General features: G+C 42.9%; 1 protein-coding gene across 1 annotated transcript in view; it reads right to left on the reverse strand.

Moving 5' to 3' along the window:
- The window catches only part of LOC110502312 (kinase non-catalytic C-lobe domain-containing protein 1), a 90,828-nt gene that overhangs the window by 31,975 nt on the left and 35,335 nt on the right, over window positions 1-23,518 (reverse strand). Inside the window, exons 8-17 of the mRNA XM_021580246.2 lie at window positions 23,435-23,506; window positions 23,161-23,222; window positions 22,900-23,058; window positions 22,367-22,444; window positions 21,344-21,431; window positions 21,020-21,212; window positions 20,106-20,845; window positions 19,671-19,809; window positions 17,824-18,095; window positions 11,429-11,781 (exon numbers count right to left, since the gene is read on the reverse strand). Coding sequence (XP_021435921.2) covers window positions 11,429-11,781; window positions 17,824-18,095; window positions 19,671-19,809; window positions 20,106-20,845; window positions 21,020-21,212; window positions 21,344-21,431; window positions 22,367-22,444; window positions 22,900-23,058; window positions 23,161-23,222; window positions 23,435-23,506 — 2,156 coding nt within the window. The remainder of the gene's footprint in view (window positions 1-11,428; window positions 11,782-17,823; window positions 18,096-19,670; window positions 19,810-20,105; window positions 20,846-21,019; window positions 21,213-21,343; window positions 21,432-22,366; window positions 22,445-22,899; window positions 23,059-23,160; window positions 23,223-23,434; window positions 23,507-23,518) is intronic.

Below are 23,518 nucleotides of genomic sequence, written 5' to 3' on the forward strand. Positions count from 1 at the left end.
AGTGTGTAAACTTCTGACCCACTGGGAATGTGATGAAAGAAATAAAAGCTGAAATAAATCACTCTACTAATATTCTGACATTTCACATTCTTAAAATAAAGTGGTGATTCTAACTTACCTATAACAGGGAGTTTTTATGAGGATTAAATGTCAGGAATTGTGAAAAACTGAGTTTAAATGTACTTGGCTAAGTGTATTTAAACTTCCGACTTCAACTGTATCTGTCTCTGGTCACACCACTTCTCAAAAACACACCACACGCCCTCTGGATAGCCTCAAAGCCTGTGCATTCAGATTCATCCTTTCTCAGGCCAGACCCGGAGGAACATGTTTACTGGGTGAGGATGGAAAATCTTTCCATTTGCTTGGGTCATCAGGACTCTGCGTAACATTCGTTTCTCTGACTCTAGAGTGGCTACCAGAATGAGGGATAAGCCTTGGTCACTCACTCTGACCAAATGCCGACCGTATTATCTCTTTGGTTATTGTCACAGCTGCGTATATCCCCCCCTCAAGCTGATACCACGACGGCTCTCAAGGAACTTCACTGGACATTATGAAATCTTGAAACCATATATCCTGAGGCTGCATTTATTGTAACTGGGGATTTTAACAAAGCAAATGTGAGGAAAAGGCTACCTAAATTCTATCAGCATATCGACTGTAGTAATCTCGCTGGAAAAACACTCAACCATTGTTATTCCAACTTCCGGGATGCATACAAGGTCCTCCCCAACCCTCCTTTCAGCAAATATGACCACAACTAGATTTTGCTCCATCCTTCCTATAGGCAGAAACTCAAACAAGAAGTACCCGTGCTCTTTAATGCTGGTCTGACCAATCGGAATCCACGCTTCAAGATTGTTTTGATCATGCGGACTGGGATATGTTCCGGGTAGCTTCCGAGATTAATATTGACATGTACACTGAAACGGTGACTGATTTCATCAAGAAGTGTATGGGAGATGTTGTACCCACTGTGACTATTAAAACCTACCCTAACCAGAAACTGTGGATAGATGGCAGTATTAGCACAAAACTGAAAGCTTAAAACACAGCATTTACCCATGGCAAAGTGACTGGGAATATGGCAGAATACAAAGAGAGTAGTCATTCCCTCCACAAGGCAATCAAACAGGCAAAACGTCAGTATAGAGACAAAGTGGAGTCGTAATTCAATGGCTCAGACACAAGACATATGTGGCAGGGTCTACAGAAAATCCCGGACTACAAAAGGAAATCCAGCCATGTCGTGGACACCGTCGTCTTGCTTCCAGACAAGCTAAACAAGTTCTTTGCCCGCTTTGAGAATAACGTTTACATATCTTACAACAAAACAAAGGAGATGATTGTGGACTACAAGAAACAGCAGAGAGAGCACCCCCCCATCCACATCGATGGGACAGCACTGGAGAAGGTGGAAAGTTTTAAGTTCCTTGGCGTACATATCACTGACAAACTGAAATGGTCCTCCCACACAGACAGTGTGGTGAAGAAGGCGCAACGGCGCCTCTTCAACCTCAGGAGGCTGAATAAATTTGTTGTCACCTAACACCCTCACAAACTTTTACAGATGCACAATTGAAAGCATCATGTCGGGCTGTATCACCGCCTGGTACAGCAACCACACCGCCCACAACCGCAGGGCTCTCCAGAGGGTGGTGCAGTCTGCACAACACATCACTGGGGGCTAACTACCTACCCTCAGGACACATACAGCACCCGATGTCACAGGAAGGCCAAAAAGATCATCAAGGACAACAACCACCCGAGCCACTGCCTGTTCACCCCACTTTAATTATGTCACTTTAATAATGTTTACATATCTTGCATTACCATTCAAATGTTTGGGGTCACTTAGAAATGTCCTTGTTTTTGAAAGAATAGCATTTGTTTTGTCGATTAAAATAACATCAAATTGATCAGAAATACAGTGTAGACATTGTTAATGTTGTAAATGACTATTGTAGCTGGAAAGGACAGATTTTTTATGGAATATCTACATTGGCGTACAGAGGCCATTATCAGCAACCATCACTCCTGTGTTGCAATGGCACGTTGTGTTAGCTAATCCAAGTTTATCATTTAAAAGGTGAATTGATCATTAGAAAACCCTTTTGCAATTATGTTAGCAGAGCTGAAAACTGTTGTCCTGATTAAAGAAGCAATACAACTGGCCTTCTTTAGACTAGTGGAGTCTCTGGAACATTAGCATGTTGTGGGTTTGATTACAGGCTCAAAATGGCTAGAAACAAAGCACTTTCTTCTGAAACTCGTCAGTCTATTGCTGTTTTGAGAAATGAAGGCTATTCCATGCGAGAAATTGCCATGAAACTGAAGATCTCGTATAATGCTCTGCACAACACATCACTGGGGGCTAACTCCCTTCACAGAACAGCGGAAACTGGCCCTAACCAGAATAGAAAGAGGAGTGGGAGGCCCCGGTGCACAAGTGACCCCAAACTTTTGAACGGTATATACTGTATTCTATACTATCTACTTCATCTTAGTCTATGTCGCTGTAACATTGTTCATCCATATATTTATATATTCTTAATTCCATTCCTTTACTTAGATTTGTGTGTATTAGGTATTTGTTGTGAAATTGTTACATATTACTTGTTAGATATTACTGCACTGTCGGAACTAAAAGCACGAGCATTTCGCTACACCCGCAATAACATCGGCTAAACACGTGTATGTTACCAACAAAATTATATTTGATTTGAGTGGGGAGTATTGGACATAGGGGAGGGAAAACGCAGAGTCGCACCCCTAGTCGAGGTGTGTTTTTACCAGCGCAGAAAACCACACTGTGTTGTGATGCAAAGAGATCTATGGTGGCTTGACTGTGATCCTCCCAGATCTGGTTCTCCTCTTAAGGAGTCTCCGGTCCCCGTATAGAGCATTCCCTCTGTACATCAAGTCCATTTCCACAGTTAGTAGGCCTGGGACCTGAGTTGCGCGTAGGAAGAGTAGGTGTGCTCTGCTCCACAGAATAGTCTTGACAGCTAGTCTGTGTAGATGCACAGCGAGTGCCACTTTGGCAGTTGATGTATGCTACCACGGTTGTATTGTCTGTCCTGATCAGGATATGACAATCTCGAAGGAAGGACTGAAAGTGTTTCACTGAGTGGAACACTATCAGCAGCTCAAGGTGGTTTGACTGAGCGAGAAGGGGCTGTGGGAACCACAACCTGTCTAAAGCTCTTTCCTCGTAGGCTGCGCCCCCTCCTGTGAGTGGTGCACCTGTCATTACCACCTTCCTCGTTGACACTGCCCCCAGGCGAGTGCCAGGAACAAATATCAAGGGGCTCCTCCCATGATAGAGTGCCCAGAGACAAACTGAGGTTGTTGTTGTGTAAAGATAGAGTTGATGTCATTTTCACAGACCCAATGCTGGAGGTCTCTCATCCTCAGTAGACCCATCTGTGCTACTGATATGGTGGATGCCATCAATCCCCACACTTAGGGACTGAGCGTGACCGAGCACCTCCTGTGGAACAGGGAGAGGCACTGTCGGAACAACATGATGCGGTCGTCGGATAATATAGTACGATAGGAGAGAAAAACCAGCTTGACTTCTGGATATTCTATTCTCTATCTCGGCATTAAAAACCTTTATATGTGGTTGATCTTGAACCCTTACTTGATGAGGGGGGTTACAAGGGAGGCTGTGTCTTGTACCGCTTGCTCTTGTGTCATGGAGCAACGCAGGTATGATGACAGATTGCTTATGTTATGACAGAAAGCATGTGTGAAAATAAGTGTTCAGTAGGTCGACTGAGGTGAATTAGTCACCTTGACAAGTGAAGTGAGACTTCACATTGGGCGAAGCAAGACCCCCCCCACCCAGGAACCAGGAACTGCCGGAAATAGAAGCCGACAAAGTATTCTGACACTGGTATTACTCTGATTGACCTGTTGCTTAATAGAGAGCTTTTCTCCTCTCCTATGCGAACTGAGTCGCCACTTGCTGTTGAAGTTAAAGTCCAGTTAAAAACGGGTGTGTTCAGGACTCCCGAGTGACACAGTGGTCAAGGCACTGGTTTGAGTCCAGGTTCTGTCGCAGCGGCCACAACCAGGAGACCCATGGGGTGGCGCACAATTGGCCCAGCGTCGTCTGGGTTAAAGGGAGGGTTTGGTCGGCAGGGATGTTCTTGTCCCATTGCGCACTAGCAACTCGTGGCGGGCCGGGCGCCATGCACGCTGACATGGTCGCCAGATGTACAGTGTTTCCTCTGACAAATCGGTGCGGCTGGCTTCCAGGTTAAGCGGGCATTGTGTCAAGAAGCAGTTCCCGACCTTCGCCTCTCCCAAGTCCGTATGGGAGTTGCAGCGATGGGACAAGACTAACTACCAATTGAATACCACGAAAATTGGGGAGAAAAAGGGCTAAATTTTTTTTAAATGGATGGGTTCATGGTCAGCTGAAGTCGTCTGTACCCCTTTATAACTGTGGTCAATGCTCAGGGCTGGGCTGCGCATGCGTGTCAGTGCCCTGCTCTTGCGACAAGTTGCACACAAGTTAGATGACTCTCACTCACTAGTGCTGCCCTTTTGTTACATTTTCTTGCCCTTGGCTAGACGCTGGGATTGGAGACACTGTTTGGTGGCGACTGACAAATTGTCTTCCTACCTCAGCTACTTACCTCAGCTACACGGAGGGCACATGGAGGAAGAGTGAGCCCCCTCCATACGCATAGGAATGAGTCGCTGCACAAGGGGAGCACATATGTGCCTCTCCCCCGTTGTGATGGGGGGGGGGGTCTGTGCTCAACCAGAGAGAGGACAGGCCAGGACATTGTGTGAGCTGTGCACTGTCCATCTCTGCTGCTGGGGACTTACTCCTATGTCGGGCACCCTTTCTCCCCTCCAGGGGAAGGACTTGGCAGGAATTGCAGGAAGTCTGTCTTCTCCTTGTCTGACAAGCTGGACAAGTTGCTCCTGGAGTGCACGCAGCCTTAAATGGCACTTCTGGGGGTTGAGATGTGTAACCACACACATCTCATCTCAAAGTCTGTGGTCGGCTGTGTTTTTGACCAAGAGTTTGCCCATCTCTTGTAGCAAGTCAACCTGGTAAGCCAGCAGCAGGGATGTTACGTTTAAAGGCCTTTACTGAATGTGCTGCAGACACTAAGACCTTCTGGAATAAGGAGAAGGTGAAGCGCTCCATCTTTCCTGGGAGAGTAGTGCTGGCTGTAGCGAGGCATTGGGGTTGAGGTGGCTAGCCAATGACAGCTCGACCACCGGCGGCTTGCCGAAGCCGGTCTCCTCCATGCCCTGAAAATCCATGCTTACAAAGTGTCAGGTTAGGACTTTACTGGACAGGGGCTTGTCCCAAGCTGGGACCGCTGGGAGTAGTTGCTTCCCCAGGATGGTGCGAGAGGGGAGCTTCCTCCCATCGATCCAATCCCGCTATGTGCTGCCACCCCCCATGGTTGCAGGCCAGTCAATACAGAGCCTGGACGCTGCCCGTTTGCAAACATCGACAATCCCGAATCTTTTCATTGAATGCAGATGCTCCGCTAAGTGAGGAAGAGGGCCTTGTGCTATGGGGTTGGGCTTCCTCTTTTTCCTCGTTGGCTTTGAGGAGTTCGTATTCCTCCTCCATTGCGAATATCCAAGACCCCGCCTACGCTGCTTCTGTCTGAAACGGAGGACAGAGATAATCCAAAACCTCGTCCCAGGAGTACAAGCCCGGAGGCTGTACTGGCAACGAGTCTGGTTTAGGGGCTGCTCTGCGCGCTCGCCGTTTGAGGACACTCATAAGGCTGTGCCCTAAAATGCACACATTACTCTGGGATAGCGAGAGATGCTTCTGCGTCCTCAAGCCCCATGAAGGCGACACACAAAGAGTGTGTATCCTTGCCGGAAATAGTTGCCTTGCATGGACACAGGCGTGCCGGTGCTGGGGAAGGAGTCCTGCTCTTTGTAGCAGGCTCCATGGCTACGAGATTAACTTTTGCCATAGTTCTCGTGCAAAGCTAGCTAGCGTTCACCTCATGAGCTAATAGCCTAGCTAGTTAGCACAATGCTAGCCGGAGAAAGCTCATGCTTTCTTTGTCTCTCGATGAACAAAGTGTTTCTCTCGGTTGTCAAGCTGTGAAGCTAAGGACGGGCAGTCAAGTCAACACGACACATGGGGACATGGGTCGAACTAAACGAGAGAGAGGAGAGCTAGCGATTCTACCTCGCCAGGAGAAAAGCCAGTTGTAGAGGTATAGCAAGCTAGCTGGGTTAGCCAAGCCTTCTGGCGAGAGCTAGCCAAGTTTCAGCAACTAGCCGTGTGACGATAGCTACCACTGGTGACAGAGTAGAAAAATCTGAGAATTCTACACGAAGCAAAATAACTTTCCTTACAGTCAGTCTTTCAACACAATAATAATAGAGCTGAAGTCGAACGTTCAACAGCGTTAACTCTTGTAACTACCCATCCCGGATCCGGGAGAATTGTCATCAACTGACACTAAGTAGCATAACGCCAAGGACAAAACATCTTATTAGAAAATATTCATATTCATGAAATCACAAAGTGAAAAATATATTCAAACACAGCTTAGCCTTTTGTTAATCACCCTGTCATCTCAGATTTTGAAAATATGCTTTACAGCCAAAGCAAGACATGCATTTGTGTAAGTTTATCGATAGCCTAGCATAGCATTATGCCTGGCTAGCAGCAGGCAATCTGGTCACAAAAATCAGAAAAGCAATCAAATTAAATAGTTTACCTTTGATGAGCTTCGGATGTTTCCTCTCACGAGACTCCCAGTTAGATAGCAATGTTCCTTTTTTCCAGAAAAATAATTTTTGTAGCCAAAAATAGCTCCGTTAGTTCTTCACGTTTGGCTGAGAAAACTACCGGAAATTGCGGTCAGAAAAATATTCAAAATTAGCTCCATATTATCGACAGAAACATGGCAAACATTGTTTATAATCAATCCTCAAGGTGTTTTTCAAATATCAATTCGATAATATATAAACCGGGACAGAGCTTTTTTCAGTAAGACCGGGTGGAAAAATAGCTACCTCTGTCTTTTGCTCGAGAAAAGAGCCATCAGGTGGACACTGACCCAATGTTGTCGCTCAGGCTCTTTTTTCAAAATAAAAGTCTGAAACTATGTCTTGTGATACTAGACACATTAAGGAAGCCATAGAAAAAGGAATCTCGTTGATATCGCATTCACTGCTCAATAGGGAAGCATAGGAAGGGACTCTTATTTAGAAACCGCTGCGTTCCTGATTGGATTTTTCTCATTCTTTTGCCTGCAATATCAGTTCTGTTATACTCACAGACAATATCTTTACAGTTTTGGAAACTTTAGAGTGTTTTCTATCCTAAGCTGTCAATTATATGCATATTCTATTTTCTGTTTACTTTGGGAACGTTTTTTTCCAAAAATAAAATAAATGACCCCTAGATTCAACAAGTTAACCTCACGGTTCGACTAGGAACTGTTTAGCAGGAAGACAGGTTCAGGTCGTGCTGAGGAGAGCTTCAGGAGCATAATGACTATTTTCAAGGAAGAGAGCGCGAATGACTAGTCGGTGGGCAAGTGACGCCCTATTCACTACTCGACCTGTCTCCGACAGACACTATGTGATTGGTTTCTAACATTGTGGATCGCTGCTCTTAATCCCATAAGTGATACATCGAAAAAAGTATTTGAAATATAACTCTTTTTGGTTCCAGGTAGAATCTTTTCTCCAAAGGGTTCTTAAGCGTTTTTTGTTGGGTGAAAATGTTGTCCTAGTAGGGATAGCCGAAGAACCCATTAGGGTGTAGATGCAGTACACACATAGCCTTTTAGAGTGTCTCCAATGTATGTACAGGGCTGGCTCTCTGCTTGCATCGCTCACTATGGTAACAGAAATCAATAGATCTTTTGAAGTGAGAAACGGGGCACATCTAATACTGATATGGAGCCATGGCTCTTAATGTGTGAGAGTGGGGCGGTCAGACTGTTCCATTGAAGGAGCAGATAAAAGCCCACATCATTACCATCAAAGCATACACAGACAAAGACAGCTCATTTGTTATTCTATTACACATGATAATGACCTTTCTGTCAAAGGTCGGAAATATATCATATTAATATTCAATAACAGTTTGGAGAACATAATGTGTCAATTACCCTAAAACCCCCAACTCCTTTCTTTCTATCCACCTCAAATCATGATCATACCATGATTTGCTTTAGCCATTAATGCTGTTTTGCTTGGTTTTTAAACAAATAATCTCATAGACCTTTCATGAAATCCATGCACTTATCCAGTTTGACTGAAAGTGTAATTACTATATAATTATAAATATATAGTAATTTATTAAAACAATGTTATTTGATGCATGCTGACAATAAAAAATAATACTATAACATAACTCAAACGGAAGGAGTTGCAAGGCAGTGGTACATTCTCTATTATAGGTCATTACTCAATCCAATCATTTTAAATAAAGGCAGAGGCTGCGGATCTGAAGGTAACCGCCCCATTCCGCCTGTCCCACCCCCCGGGAAGCCTCTTCCCCAGAGTCGAGGATCCGAAATCACATTCCGCGCATGTGTTTCTTTACCTCTACTTTACGCACTATTTTTTATGGTCACCCTCCCTTCACATTTCTCACTGTCAATCGTGAATAATAATTCTTTAAGTTTTACCAGTGAAACGTCCATGCAGCATCCACATGCCAACCATTTGATCTCAATCAGTGTCATGGGAATATGCATCGTCTTGATTTATGTACAATGTTGTTTTGAAGTACAGTGTTGTTTTGAATTATGTACAGTGAGCGATGGTGTTAAACTGTAGCATTTTGTTTCAAACAAAGCACATATTTTCACTAATGGCTCGTATGATGTTGAGTGTTGGCTGCTTGAGAGAAAAATGCAACCATTCGCACAATGATCCCAAATTCTCATAAGAAATTAAGTGGTGTTTTTGTCTTACATTAATGTTATATTGTTGTCTTACATTAATACTATGCTATTATAATTGATTATGTTATGGAGAATATTATCCTTATGTGATTTTGCAGACAATGATTCAGCTTTAATATAACTTTTCTAAACAAATAACTGACTTTATTTGAATGAACTTTATTGGGTGTCTTGAAAAGTGCATAAATTACAATGTATTATTATTAAAAAAGCCCCATTCTCCATTCATCACTGAAATTTGCCAGAGTAGCCTGTTTTCCGGGTAGCCGAAACGAGTAGGACCCATTTCTCACGAATTAGGTCACTTCTTCCGCGACAGAAGTCTATCTATTTTTCATTGCTTTGGCACAAAATGCATTTCAATGACTACATATTTCAAATTTCATGAATTATTTTCTCAGACACTTTTTGGGCCACCGAGTGTCTCATTTCATTCCTGGATGACCTCTATGGAAGGGTTGTGCCAGGTGAGGAAAGGGTTGCAGTGAGGCGAAATCGGCCAACGTTTGTAATTGTATGGGACAATGTGGCATTTCACCACTCCCGTGCAGTCACAGAATGGTATGCAGCTCATCCCAGGATGGTGACACTTTTCTTCACGGAGGTGAAAGGTTTATGATCACCATCAACATGATCAAATGTCGCACCTGGATGCAGTGAATGCCGGATGCCTGGACATATCTGCAGAAGATTGCCAGGGATGGACCAGGCATGCCAACAGATTATTTCCTAGGTGTATTGCCCAAGATTACGTAAGATGTGATGTGGATGAGAACCTGTGGCCAAATGCAGAAGACAGGGTTGACTAGCATTGCTACTATATCTGTAGATGGTGTATATACAAATTATTGTATTTTGGAATCCCTCAATGCCAAAAAATGACATAAAACATATTGAAGCATATTGTATCATGTATAATTCATTCCTGTAACATATACTGCAATGCATTCTAAGCAGTAGAGAGGTTCCATTCTTGTTTTGTAAAGGAATTTGACAAAAGAAAACATTGTGTAATGCTAACTGTTTTTAGTGTTTTTTAGGTCATTGTTTTATGAATGACAAAGTGTGCTTGTTGGGTGACAACCTTTGCTAGTGTTATGGAAGAGTGTGTTGATTTGAGACATATATGAAGTGTTTTGGTAGTTTTAGTGCATTTTGGAGGTTAAATTAACTTCACTAGGGTAGGGGGCACTATTTTCACCTCTGAATGAAAAGTGTGCCCAAAGTAAACTGCCTGCTACTCAGGCCCAGAAGCTAGGATATGCATATAATTGGTAGATTTGGATAGAAACACTCTAACGTTTCCAGAACTGTTAGAATAGTGTCTGTGAGTATAACATAACTGATTTGGCAGGCAAAAACCTGAGAAAACCAATCCAGGATGTGGGATTTTTTTTATATGTTTGTAGTTTTCTGACTGAAACCTACAGAGACCCAGAGATTTTTCATGCGCACGACCGAGAGCGCGTCTTTCTTGTTTACCTTTTATATTGACAACGTTATTGTCCGGTTGAAATATTATCGATTACTTAAGCTAAAAACAACCTGAGGATTGATTATAAACATCGTTTACATGTTTCTTGAAATTTACAGATACTATTTGGATTTTTCGTCTGCCTGTTGGGACTGCGTTTGAGCCTGTGGATTACTGAACAAAACGTACAAACAAAACTGAGGTTTTTGGATATAAAGAGGGGCTTTATCGAACAAAACAAACATTTATTGAGTAAATGGGAGTCTTGTGAGTGCAACCATATGAAGATCATCAAAGGTAAGTGATTCATTTTATTGCTATTTCTGACTTGTGTAACTCCTCTACTTGGCTGGTAACTGTTTGTAATGATTTGTCTGCTGGGCGCTGTTCTTGAATAATCGCATGGTATGCTTTTGCCGTAAAGCCTTTTTGAAATCTGACACAGTGGTTGGATTAACAAGAAGTTAATCTTTAAACCCATGTATAACACTTGTATGTTTTCAGAATTTTTATAATGAATATTTCTGGTTTTGATTTTGGCGCTCTGGAATTTCACTGGATGTTGGCCAGGTGGGGCGCTACCGTCCCACGTCCCCTAGTGAGGTTAACTTCTGTGCCAAGCTGAAAGTTGGTTAGGAGAAAAGTGTGAAGAGTTTTGAAAAAGTGACCTAACTATTGAGAAATGGGACCTAGCGATTGTAAAAAAAAACTAAAACTGTAAGACAAACCTGATTATGTCAAATGAATGTAATCAAACATCATTATGTACCTTTTTCATTACATACCATTTGGTAGAAAGTAGTAACTAATTATGTTGTAATCTTTGAAGCATCAGACAGTATTCATTGTTGCCATATAATGTCTTCTAAAATGAGCTAAAATGAGAGTATAATATAAACACATTTACAATAAAGTACTATTCCAAACATTGAGACCATGGTATGCTATATGGTCAGTCATGACTCACAGCTGGTCTATTCTATTTAAGCTCAATAGCTTTTCCTCCCAGTTTACCCACCTGTGTTTTCAGCTCCAGGCACGGTGACTCACTGTGCTGTCCCAGGGTTATAGCATATTCCACCACATCATGACTAAAACAGTCTTCTCCATAGAAGGCCAGGCCCCAGGCTGGGCTGAGGCGGTGGCTAGACTCCTCTGCTCTGGAGCAGGGGGAGAGGAGACGCTCAAACACCAGCGATTCTGTTTCCTCCATGTCCTTGGAGCAGCTCATCTGGCCTAGGTGGCCCACCCTCAGTGGCTCGTCCATCCCACACAGAGAGTCAGCTTCAGGGGGGCTTTCATCACTGACCCCCACTGGATGCTCGGCACTCTCCATGGCCCCTTTACCCAAACACTCGGCAGCTCTCAATCCTGGACCAGGAAACGGGCAGATCAAGAAGAGAGAGAGAAAAAGGGATGGGTCAGGCAGTGTGCGTGTGTGTGTGTGTGTGTGTGTGTGTGTGTGTGCGCAGGCAGAGATTTTGAGAAGGGTGAAATTCTCTCATGGCTGAAGTTTTCTTTCGTTAAAAGGCTCTTTTAAATTTGTTTGTTGGCAAGAGGTTAAATGTTAATCTTGCTATATTATTAGATTCTGCATCACAGGCACCAATGTGAGCAGCCTATTTTTGCTCTGATTAATCATCTAAAACATAACGTATTTTGTGTGAAACTGAAGAGGTATGTTTGTGTGTATGTGAGTGTGCAGTGCTTGTTACCAACGTGTCGTTGGTGTGCATGTATTGGTGTGTGTGGATGGAGAGGAAGTAACTGTTTCCACAACAACCCTCTCCAGCTGAGGAGATCATTGTGACATCGCAACATGATTTGGGCTGTCTTGAATAAACTGTGCTCTTAACAATTTAATCCAACAGCCAGTCATTCCTCTAACAACTTTATCCAACTGCCATTCAAAGTTGGATTTGTCACAACATCTCGCTACAGTAGGCCTATACAACTTAATCTAACTACGTCATCTCACAGACGTTTATCATGATAACGGTAAAAGTGATGACAGTTGTGAAGTAATGCTAACAGCCCAGCTAGCACATAACGTTCTGCAACAATATGTTTCTTAGAGCTTGGTAAGAACGTGATTGTCCTATGGTTATTTTGCATGCAACCTTCAAACAATATTCTGGGAATGCTGCAGGATACCCAGCTAGCACATAAGGTTCTGAGAACCATATGTTTCTTAGGTGGGAATTTCAGTACTTCAGCATAACGTTTCCTACAGGTTTCCTCATCGTTCTATTTAAAGTAATGATCTCAAATTCTTCCGAAAACATTAAGAAACAACGTACTTATGTGGGAATTTCAGTACTTCAGCGTAATGTTTTTTGCAGGTTTTGTCATGGTTCTATTTAAAGTCATGTTCTCAGAACATTAGGAAAACTTTCCATAAAAACCACAAGAAAACATTAGTAATGTTCAAATAACCTTCTAAGAATGTTATTTAAAAACATACATTCCGTTCTCAGCATCAACAAAACCCTCTCTATTGTTAAAGGAAAAATCCACCTAAAACCAATCATTCCTATAACTTACAGTATTGCATAACACTAACATGTGGGAACAATATGTTTTAACACATTTTTCCTTTTTGCGTTATAATAAGGTTGGTGGCAAAATGTGAAAATCATTGTTGAAATCTGTTGCAGCTCAAGTTGACTACAAAAGGAAGCTAGCTACCAAACATAGCTACACACAATAATACCAAAGTCAATATCAGTATGTGAAGTAGCTAGTTAGCTGTAAAATTGCCTAAACAAAATGCACTATACATTTAGCAGTCTACAATTTCACCATGTTCAACCTGCAGATCGATGTGCCTCAGTGTGTGACATTCGCAACGGCACCATGCAATGCACCCTGGACTGCAGAGGCAGACAAATAGGAGAAATGTGTTAGACCCTCCGTTAAATTAAGACGTTTCTCAAAGTAGGAATATCGCAAAAAATACTATTAATGGCTCATTCGAGAGAGAGAAGGCAACCTTATGACATCAGCCAGTATTGAAATCTGACATGTATGACAGACGTTTTTGCGATCTAAAAGTCATATTCTTATTAACTTCCAGTAGTGAGAGCAGCTTTATTGCAAATCTACGTCATCTCAGCCAAATTTCTATCTGCTCGAATGGCAATAGCTCAGATATACAGTACCAGTCAAAGGTTTGGACACAAATACTAATTCTGGGGTTTTTCATTACTTTTACTATTTTCAACATTATATAATAATAGTGAAGTCATCAAAACTATGAGATAACACATATGGAATCATGTAGTACCACGAGGAAGTCACCTGGAATGCATTTCAATTAACAGGTCTGCCTTGTTAATTTGTGGAATTCCTTTCCTTCCTAATACGTTGGAGCCAATCAGTTGTGTTGTGACAATGTAGGGGTGGTATACAGGAGATAGCCCTATTTGGTAAATGACCACGTCCATATTATGGCAAGGACAGCTCAAATAAGCAAAGAGAAATGACAGTCCATCATTACCTTAAGACATGAAGGTCAGTCAATGTGGAAAATGTCAAGAAGTTAGACATTTTCTTAATGTGGAGTCGCAAAAACCATCAAGCGCTATGATGAAACTGGCTCTCATGAGGACCGCCACAGGAATAGAAGACCCAGAGTTACCTCTGCTGCAAAGGATAAATTCATTAGAGTTACCAGCCTCAGATTGCAGCTTCAGTTCAAGTAACAGACACATCTCAACATCAACTGTTGTGGAGACTGTGTGAAGCAGGCCTTCATGGTCGAAATGCTGCAAAGAAACCAATACTAAAGGAAACCAATAAGAAGAAGAGACTTGCTTGGTCCAAGAATGGACAATGGACATTAGACCGGTGGAAATCTGTACTTTGGTCTGATGAGTCCAAAAGGTGAGATTTTTGGTTCCAACAGCCATGTCTTTGTGGGACACAGAGTAGGTGAACGGATGATCTCCCCATGTGTGGTTCCCACCATGAAGCATGGAGGAGGTGTGAGGGTGTGGGGGTGCTTTGCTAGTGACACTGTCAGTGATTTATTTAGAATTCAAGGCACACTTAACCAGCATGGCTACCACAGCATTCTGCAGTGATACACCATCCTATCTGGTATGCACTTAGTGGGACTATCATTTATTTTTTTCAGCAGGACAATGAAACATAACACCTCCAGGCTGTGTAAGGGCTATTTGACCAATAAGGAGAGTGATGGAGTGCTGCATCAGATGACCTGGCCTCCACAATCACCCAACCTCAACCCAATTGGTTTGGGATGAGTTGGACCGCAGAGTGAAGGAAAAGCAGCCAACAAGTGCTCACCATTTGTGGGAACTCCTTCAAGACTGTTACTCCATGATTCCATATGTTCTATTTCATAGTTTTTGATGTCTTCACTATTATTCTATAATGTAGATAGTCAAAAATAAAGAAAAATCCTTGAATGAGTATGTGTGTCTGTCATGATCGTTAAATGATTGTCGGACCAAGGCATAGCGTGCATAGAGTTCCACATGTTTAATAAATGAAACTCACCAAAACAATACAGAACAAAACTAACGTGAAACTATGCAGTGCTCACAAGCAACAATACATAAACAAGATCCCACAAAGCACAATGGGGAAATGGCGGCCTAAATAAGATCCCCAATCAGAGACAACGATAAACAGCTGCCTCTGATTGGGAACAATACCAGGCCAACATGGATATATAATAACCTAGATAACCCACCCTAGTCACACCCCGACCTAACCAACATAGAGACTAAAAAGCTGTCTATGGTCAGGGAGTGACAGTGTCTAAACATTTGACTGGTATTGTACATGAAAAAACATTAAATGAACCAGGGAATCAATAGAACATCACTCAGAGATGCAAAAAAACAATATAACATTCAAAATGGGTGATTATTTTCTTTCAATGTGTTCAGGTGTGTTGGCCGTGCCTACTAATTGGCCGTACTTGATCTTAATGAGCGCTTGTATCCTTTGAAACAGTGTCTGTTTGAATAGACTCAAATTAACAGCTTTTTATTAGTTAAAAGAACACGGCAAGCTAGCTCCATACTGGTGGCGCAGTGGACTAATTCCATGGATGGAAAACAGAAGATCCTAGGTTTGAATCTCGCTGAAGCCGTGCCACAAAGAAAATGACTGTGTTTGCATGATTAATGCCTACGCAAATGACAGTAAACACAAACTAAGCTATCCGTGTTATTAAAATATTTATTGAAAAATTGTTTCAGAACATTATTTAATTAGCATCAAATAACCTATCATTTCTGTTCTCAGAAGGTTAATAAAACCTCCCGGGAAAACTTTCAGGGAACCATAATAAAATGTTCTCAGAACCTCCCTGCAACCTAAATATGAACGTTCCCAGAACAGGCTAAATCTTCAACTTTTAAACTCAGACAAAACAGATGCTTGTTCTAGGTCCCAAGAAACAAAGAGATCTTCCGTTGAATCTGACAATGAATCCAATTAATCCTACAGTCGTCTCAAATAAAATTGTGAAGGACCTCGGCGTTACTCTGGACTCTCTCTCTTTTGATGAACAAATCAAGACTGTTTCAAGGACAGCTTTTTTTCCATCTACGTAACATTGCGAAAATCTTTTTGCCCAAAAATAACGCAGAAAAATGTATCCATGCTTTTGTCACTTCTAGGTTAGACTACTGCAATGCTCTACTTTCCGGCTATCCGACTACTGCAATGCTCTAAAGCACTAAATAAACTTCAGTTAGTGCTAAACACAGCTGCTAGTCGGAACCAAAACATTTGATCATATTACTCTAGTGCTAGTCTCGCTACACTGGCTTCCTGTTAAGGCTAGAGAGGATTTCAAGGTTTTACTGCTAACCTACAAAGCATTACATAGGCTTGCTCCTAGCTATCTTTCCGATTTGGTCCTGCCGTTCATACCTACACGTACGCTACAGTCACAAGATGCAGGCCTTCTTACTGTCCCTAGAATTTCTAAGCAAACTGCTGGAGGCAGGGCTTCCTCCTATAGAGCTCCATTTTTATGGAATGATCTGCCTACCCATGTGAGAGACGTCTTGGGTAGGTCTTCAGTAGGTCCTATGATTGAGTGTAGTCTGGCCCAGAAGTGTGAAGGTGAACGGAAAGGCACTGGAGTAATGAACTGCCCTTGCTGTCTCTGCCTGGCCGGTTCCCCTCTCTCCATTGGGATTCTCTGCCTCAAACCCTATTACAGGGGCTGAGTCACTGGCTTACTGGTGCTCTTCCATGCCGTCCCTGGGAGGGGTGCGTCACTTGAGTGGGTTGAGTCACTGATGTGATCTTCCTGTCCGGGTTGGTGCCCTCCCCTTGGGTTCGTGCCGTGGGGAGATCTTCTAGGGCTATACTCGGCTATGTCTCAGGATATTAAGTTGGGGGTTGAAGATATCCCTCTAGTGGTGTGGGGGCTGTGCTTTGGCAAAGTGGTTGGGGTTATATCCTGCCTGTTTGGCCCTGTCCAGGGGTATTGTCAGACAGGGCCACAGTGTCTCCCGACCCCTCCTGTCTCAGCCTCCAGTATTTATGCTGTAATAGTTTATGTGTCAAGGGGCTAGGGTCAGTCTGTTATATCTGGAGTATTTCTCCTGCCTTATCCGGTGTCATGTGTGAATTTAAGTATGCGCTCTCTAATTTTCTCTCTCTTTCTTTCTCTCGGAGGACCTGAGCCCTAGGACCATGCCTCAGGACTACCTGGCCTGATGACTCTTTGCCGTCCCCAGTCTACCTTCTCATGCTGCTGCTCCAGTTTCAACTGTTCTGCCTGTGGCTATGGAACCTTGACCTGTTCACCGGACGTGCTACCTGTCCCAGACCTGCTGTTTCAACTCTCTAGAGACAGCAGGAGCGGTAGAGATACTCTGAATGATCGGCTATGAAAAGCCAACTGATATTTACTCCTGAGGTGCTGACCTGTTGCACTCTCTACAACCACTGCGATTATTATTATTTGACCCTGCTGGTCATCTAGGAACATTTGAACATCTTGGCCATGTTCTGTTTTAATCTCCACCCGGCCACCCCTCATAGCCTGGTTCCTCTCTAAGTTTCTTCCTAGGTGACGGCCTTTCTAGGGAGTTTTTCCTAGCCACCATGCTTCTACACCTGCATTGCTTGCTGTTTGAAGTTTAAAGGCTGGGTTTCTGTACAGCACTTTGTGACATCAGCTGACGTAAGAAGGGCTTTATAAATGCATTTGATTGATTGATATTCTTGTCCGTCCTTTAAAAAACATTGTTTTACCAGTCAAGAAACGTATGGCTTTGTTCCCAGAACCAATGGGAAACCACAAAGGTACGTTGCCACAATTTCCAAGGAACCAAATCTGCTTGCTGGGAGTGATGACAGTTGTGAAGTAAGGTAACAGTGATGCCAGTTGTGAAGTTAATATATTTTCTTTCCTACCTGGGCAGCCATTATGTTGAACTTCCTCTGATACGGCATCTCTATGTTCAGGTCTAGTCTTTGTTACTCTGTATGTAGACAGGGGTCTCTGGTCTCTCTGACATTTCTCCCATGCATCTGAAGCTACAGGTCCACTGTGGTGCAGGTTGCCATTCAGGTCGACATGACCATGCCGGGGTGCGTCCCTCTCCTCCCCTCTCCAGCCAGCAGCACTCAGAGGTGAGATGGGTGCCCTTTGCCAAGGCTTTGATGGTGACTCTTCATTAGAGCCTCTGCATGTGGCACATCAGCAGCCAGAGAGAGAAAGAGATGGAGACAGAGATCACAACACAACAGTCAGCCAGTCACAGGTAGCCACAACCATCACAGCCACACACAGACAACTAGACAGAAACATAACAAACACAGACAAAAGCACAAAGAACTCAGACAACTTAGGCAACTTTCTTAGACAAAACACACTAATTCAATAAAACAGAAGGCAGACTACAAGAGCTCAGACTGAAAAGTCATTGAAGCATCAAAGACAGTAATTAGACACAACATAAACAATGCAGACAAACTAGTGAGAATAACAACTCAGTCAATATGAAAACACAGACAAATAATCATATTATGAGAAATCTAGACATACAATTGAGACTAGCACACTCCCCACAGGCATAATCAAAATAGTTAATTAGGCCAACACATATGAATGAATCAAAACAAACCAATCAATAATTAGCTTATCAAAACAAACAAATCAATCCTTATTGTCTCGTTTAGCAGCTTCCTGACAACTGAGGTTGAGTTGTCCAAGACTGTTTGTATCCAAAGCAGTGTTCCAGCAGCATCAGGACTTCGCCAATGAGCTACCCTAGTGGTGACAGTCTTCTCCAGCTTACAGTCTAGAAGTCCCACTCAGAGGAGAGTATCTGTCTATTCGTCTGTCTGTCTGTCTCATTACCACAGAAGATTAAAGGTTCTCTCAACACACTGCCCCATGTGTTAAGAGCATGGCAACCATGGGACAAGCTGCACATCTCCTCAACACACTCTCATGTGCCCCTCCATCTGTCTGCAGATTAATTAACAAAAAGGGGCAAGTCCTTATTTCACCTTTTCCTTCATTTAGGGTACACTCCTCCAGGATCTTTAAGATTGTTTCAGAGACAAGGCAGGAAGAACCATAAGTAGCTCAACAATGGTGCCAAGCCAATATTCTTGAGACAAACAAAAAACACGAGATAAGCTATTACCATAGGGACCTTTCCTGCTGGAAAAAAAAAGGAGCATCCGGAAGTGTGTCTGAAGTGAATCTTCTGTGAATGCTGATTATGAGTGGAGTGTCTGTGTGTCTGTGTGTGTGTGTGTGTCTGTGTGTGTGTGTGTGTGTGCGCGTGTGTGTGTGTGTAAGGGGAGGAGGGGTGGTATAATCTAAATGGTTTATTGTTGTTGAGGACTCACATGAGAGAAATTAAAATTCTAAACCAAAACACTGCCAATTTTGCGCTTCTCCCCTGCTCATAGAGACAAACTAAGCTTGTTGGCTGGATAAGCTTGTTGACAGAGAATACTTTTGAGGAGAGCAAAAATCCTTCTGATACTATTGACAGTCAGCTAAAGACAGTTTTATAACACAGGTATTATTGCTTGTTTAACCAAGAGTGTAACTGCAAAGTGTTACTAGAGATAAAGTGTTGAGCGAAATAACAAAATCAGTGGTTGCTAATGCTTTCTGTCTATATAAATGAAAGTGTGACTTTCTTTTTTCACTTGTATCGTTTACCTTGTTAGGCTTCTGTTATTGAGAGAAGACCTGTGCTTGTATCACCAATAAAACAGGGAAACATTGACACACTCACAGAGAGAATTGGCTGTAGTTGACCACACAGTGGAGCACTCCCAATAAGTCCTCATCCCAGGAAAGGTCACAGAACTTCTCTTTCACAACATTGCAGAACGTCTGGTACTGTAGGTCCTTCAGAGACAGGATATACTCCCCTTTGAACAACACATAAACATGAGAGACAGAAAGCTTGTCATACAAGTTCACAGCAGTGATCATACATTTAATGGCACAACTGTAGTATCTCTCTACAAACCAATTAACCAAACCAAATCCACCAGGGGGAAAAACAGAGATACTAGCCTGATGCCATATCTGTTTGTTCCGTCTTACCAACTGGCGTGACAAGAACCATAGGAATTGGCAAAACAGCCTAAGCAGATCTGGGACCATAGGCTAAATGTGATGTTTGAGAGAGTGAACATTCTAACATTCTAACTATGTTACTAACCCATTGATAGATCCTCCAAACCATTCTCCAGATAGCCATCAATGGCAAACTCTGCCCTGAGCAGGCCAATAACTTCCTGTAGGGAAGGGTGCATCAGATGGGAGTCTCCCTGAGGAGGTCCATGGGACTCTGATAGGGCTTCATCCTCACGTTCTCCTGACCTTCGACTTTCCTCTCCATTATGGGGCTGGGACATTGACACTAAGGAGTCCAAGGGTTTGCTGCAAGTGCTTCCATTAAGGCAAGACAGCAGGGGTTCAGCTCCCTGACCAGGGGTCAGATGGTCTCTAGGGCCCCCAGGATGTGTAGGTTGACCCTGAAAGAAGCTGGAGCTTGAGGTCAGGGGCAGATTGAGCTCCAGTCCATGGAGGGACTCAGCGACTGTTATCTGCACCGGCACCAGGGTTAGGTCCCCTGTTAGTGGGTCATGGCGCAAGAGGAAGTTGTTGAAAACACCACCACCAGTCAGATGAGAGCAAGATGACAATTGGCAAGAGGAAGACAAAGACAATTGGGTGGTCAGTTCGGGGGAGGCGGGAGGTGGAGAGTTGACCAATGTCCTGCTGCTGGAGGCAGTGGAGGAGGAATGACGTGTGACCACATTCTTTTGATTTACAGGGCTGTCCTGTCCGCTGTCCTGTAGGTCTCTATCTGACTGAGGTAGGGGTAGGTCTTCAAGGTGTAAAGGTGTTTCTGGGTGCTTGGCCTCTTGCACAGGCTGGATCTCACTGCCTCTAGTCCTGTAACACAACGTGTGATAATTAAAAATGCATTCTTGAAATCGGTGAACAAATGGAATTTCAATAATCAATAAATAAACTATGGTTAGATCCACCTTTCAAAAACATTAATGGTGCTTTAAATAATGCCATGACTGGTACCTTATCTCCATAGAAAGGAAGCAAACTGCTTACCCCTCAATGTCTGAAGCAGACAGGGGAGTTTCTTCCTCAGTGTCCCCCTCCCTGGTCAGGACGATGGGGGTGAAGTGTGTGGCAGAGGAGGTGAAGGCCTCTGGAAGCTGGGGGGCTCCACTGATTGGATAGCTATGGGGAACAGGGCCAGGTACAGGAGCCAATCGGCTCTCAGTAGCCATGGGCACAAACCCTACACACAGTTACAACAACCATAGTTGAAACATCAATACAATTTGATCACAAATCTGTATGTAGATGTACTGATAGTAAGGTCAACAAAATCGCTTGAGCATAATGTCTGAAAAGATTAATGAATCATACCACTCATGATATGTGTTGATTCCTGACTTGAGCTTCCTCTACTGTCCAATCCATTCTGATCCTCTGCATCAATGTCCTTTGTGAGTGGCTGAAAGGTAAGGAAGGGAGTTATCCTCGACAGACAAGAATGGAATAGCAATGTGTCCTCCCTTTCACTTTCAAAGGGCATTATGTGTCTCACTACCCCTTTCAAACAGTAGCTACAGTCCCAGCTAGCACATTGTGTTCCTTGGAAGTTGTGGGAACGTACATGTTTGGTTTCCCATTGGTTCTGGGAACGAAGCTATAAGTTTCCTGACAGGTAAAATGTTTCCTGACCAGTCTCAACGTGAACAGTGAAACGGCGACTCCGGGATGCTGGCCTTCTAGGCAGACTTCCTCTGTCCAGTGTCTGTGTTCTTTTTCCCATCTTATTATTTTATTTTTATTGGTCAGTCTGAGAGATGTATTTTCCCTTGCAACTCTGCCTAGAAGGCCAGCATCCCGGAGTCGCCTCTCCACTGTTGAAGTTGAGATCGGTGTTTTGAGGGTACTATTTAATGAAGCTGCCAGTTGAGGACTTGTGAGGCATCTGTTTCTCAAACTAGACACTCTAATGTACTTGTCCTCTTGCTCAATTGTGCACTGGGGCATCCCACTCCTCTTTCTATTCTGGTTAGAGGTGGTTTGCGCTGTTCTGTGAAGGGAGTAGTATACAGCATCCAACCAAATGGAGGTTTTTTGGATATAAAAATAATCTTTATGGAACAAAAGGAACATTTAATGTGTAACTGGGAGTCTCGTGAGTGCAAACATCCGAAGATCATCAAAGGTAAGCGATTAATTTTATTGCTTTTTTGACTTTCCTGACCAATCTATTTGGCTGCTAGCTGTTTGTAATGTTTTGTCTGCTGAGAGAGATCTCCTTACATAAACGCTTGGTATGCTTTCCTTGAAATCTGACACGCCAGGTGGATTAACAACAAGCTAAGCTGTGTTTTCAGAACATTATGTGCTATCTGGGGTAGTACAATGGAGCGGTACCGGGTGGACTCTGTTGATCAGCTTCGTCCACACTGTCTCAGCGTTCTTTCCTTGGCATGATAGATAATCACGACAGCTCTGTAACAGCAGAAACATAATGAAACACATGAACATCTGTTTCCTCAGCACCTGAGCTACTTCATTCATTCATTTGCTTATTTATGAATTCCTTTGTTCATCAAACTTGATTTAAAGTACATTTAAAATCGCAACACACTTTACAGTAAAGACATTTTGCTAATTTGTTCATTCATTCACTTGATTTCATTCACCAGGATAGTCCATTCAGTAACAATTGCCACTGCTTTCCTACAAATACTTTCATTTCAATGTGAGATAATTGAATTATTAGTAGTTTCAGTACAATCACTTTTACAAATTAAAAGGTGAACAGTACAATATTTTGTCAGGATTGCTGTCCATTAAAATGCAAAGATGTTACATACATAAATAGTGTTACTAACATATTGATCAAAAGAAGAATAGATAGATGTGCTTTCAATAGAGTGGTTGACAGCTGAAACTATCAATACCTTTTTAGCTATGACAATGGAAGGTCTCTCGAAGGGCGTCTTCTTGGCCATCTCCAGCAGCAGCCTCTTCAACTTCCTGGGCATAGCCAGTTTTTGGTTGGCTGACAGATTGAACTTGGCAGTGGCCCATAAGATGGCAGCCACCCCATAGACACAGGCCTGAACATACAGACAGATGAAACCCACTTAATCAGTATTCAGAAACATCTACTTGATGGAAATAAACATTTATTTTTTTAAAAGTCAGAAGTTGAGGCAAACCTTTTCAGTTACGATTCCATGCTCCTGGAATTCAGGCGCCAGATAAAATGCATCACAGGATCCTACAATAACATTCATGTTTAATTGTTGAATGAAATAACATTTCAAATAAGTATTTCCTCAGACACTTTGCGCAAGAGCACTTTTGAATATTTTAACTCAAAACAGTTGTAAATAAACAGAGACAAAGAATATATGGAAAGTGCTGAAGTAACTTTATCATTCCAGACAGAGACAATTGCTGACTACTGTGGATAAGCAAAAAGAGCCATACCTGTGTTTTTAGGTTTCAAGAAGAGAACTTCTCCCTCACAACCCACGTACACTGTGTCCAAGCATAAGTATGCTTTCAGAGAGG

Source organism: Oncorhynchus mykiss, chromosome 23 (assembly GCF_013265735.2).
Source record: "Oncorhynchus mykiss isolate Arlee chromosome 23, USDA_OmykA_1.1, whole genome shotgun sequence".
NCBI lineage: Eukaryota > Metazoa > Chordata > Actinopteri > Salmoniformes > Salmonidae > Oncorhynchus > Oncorhynchus mykiss.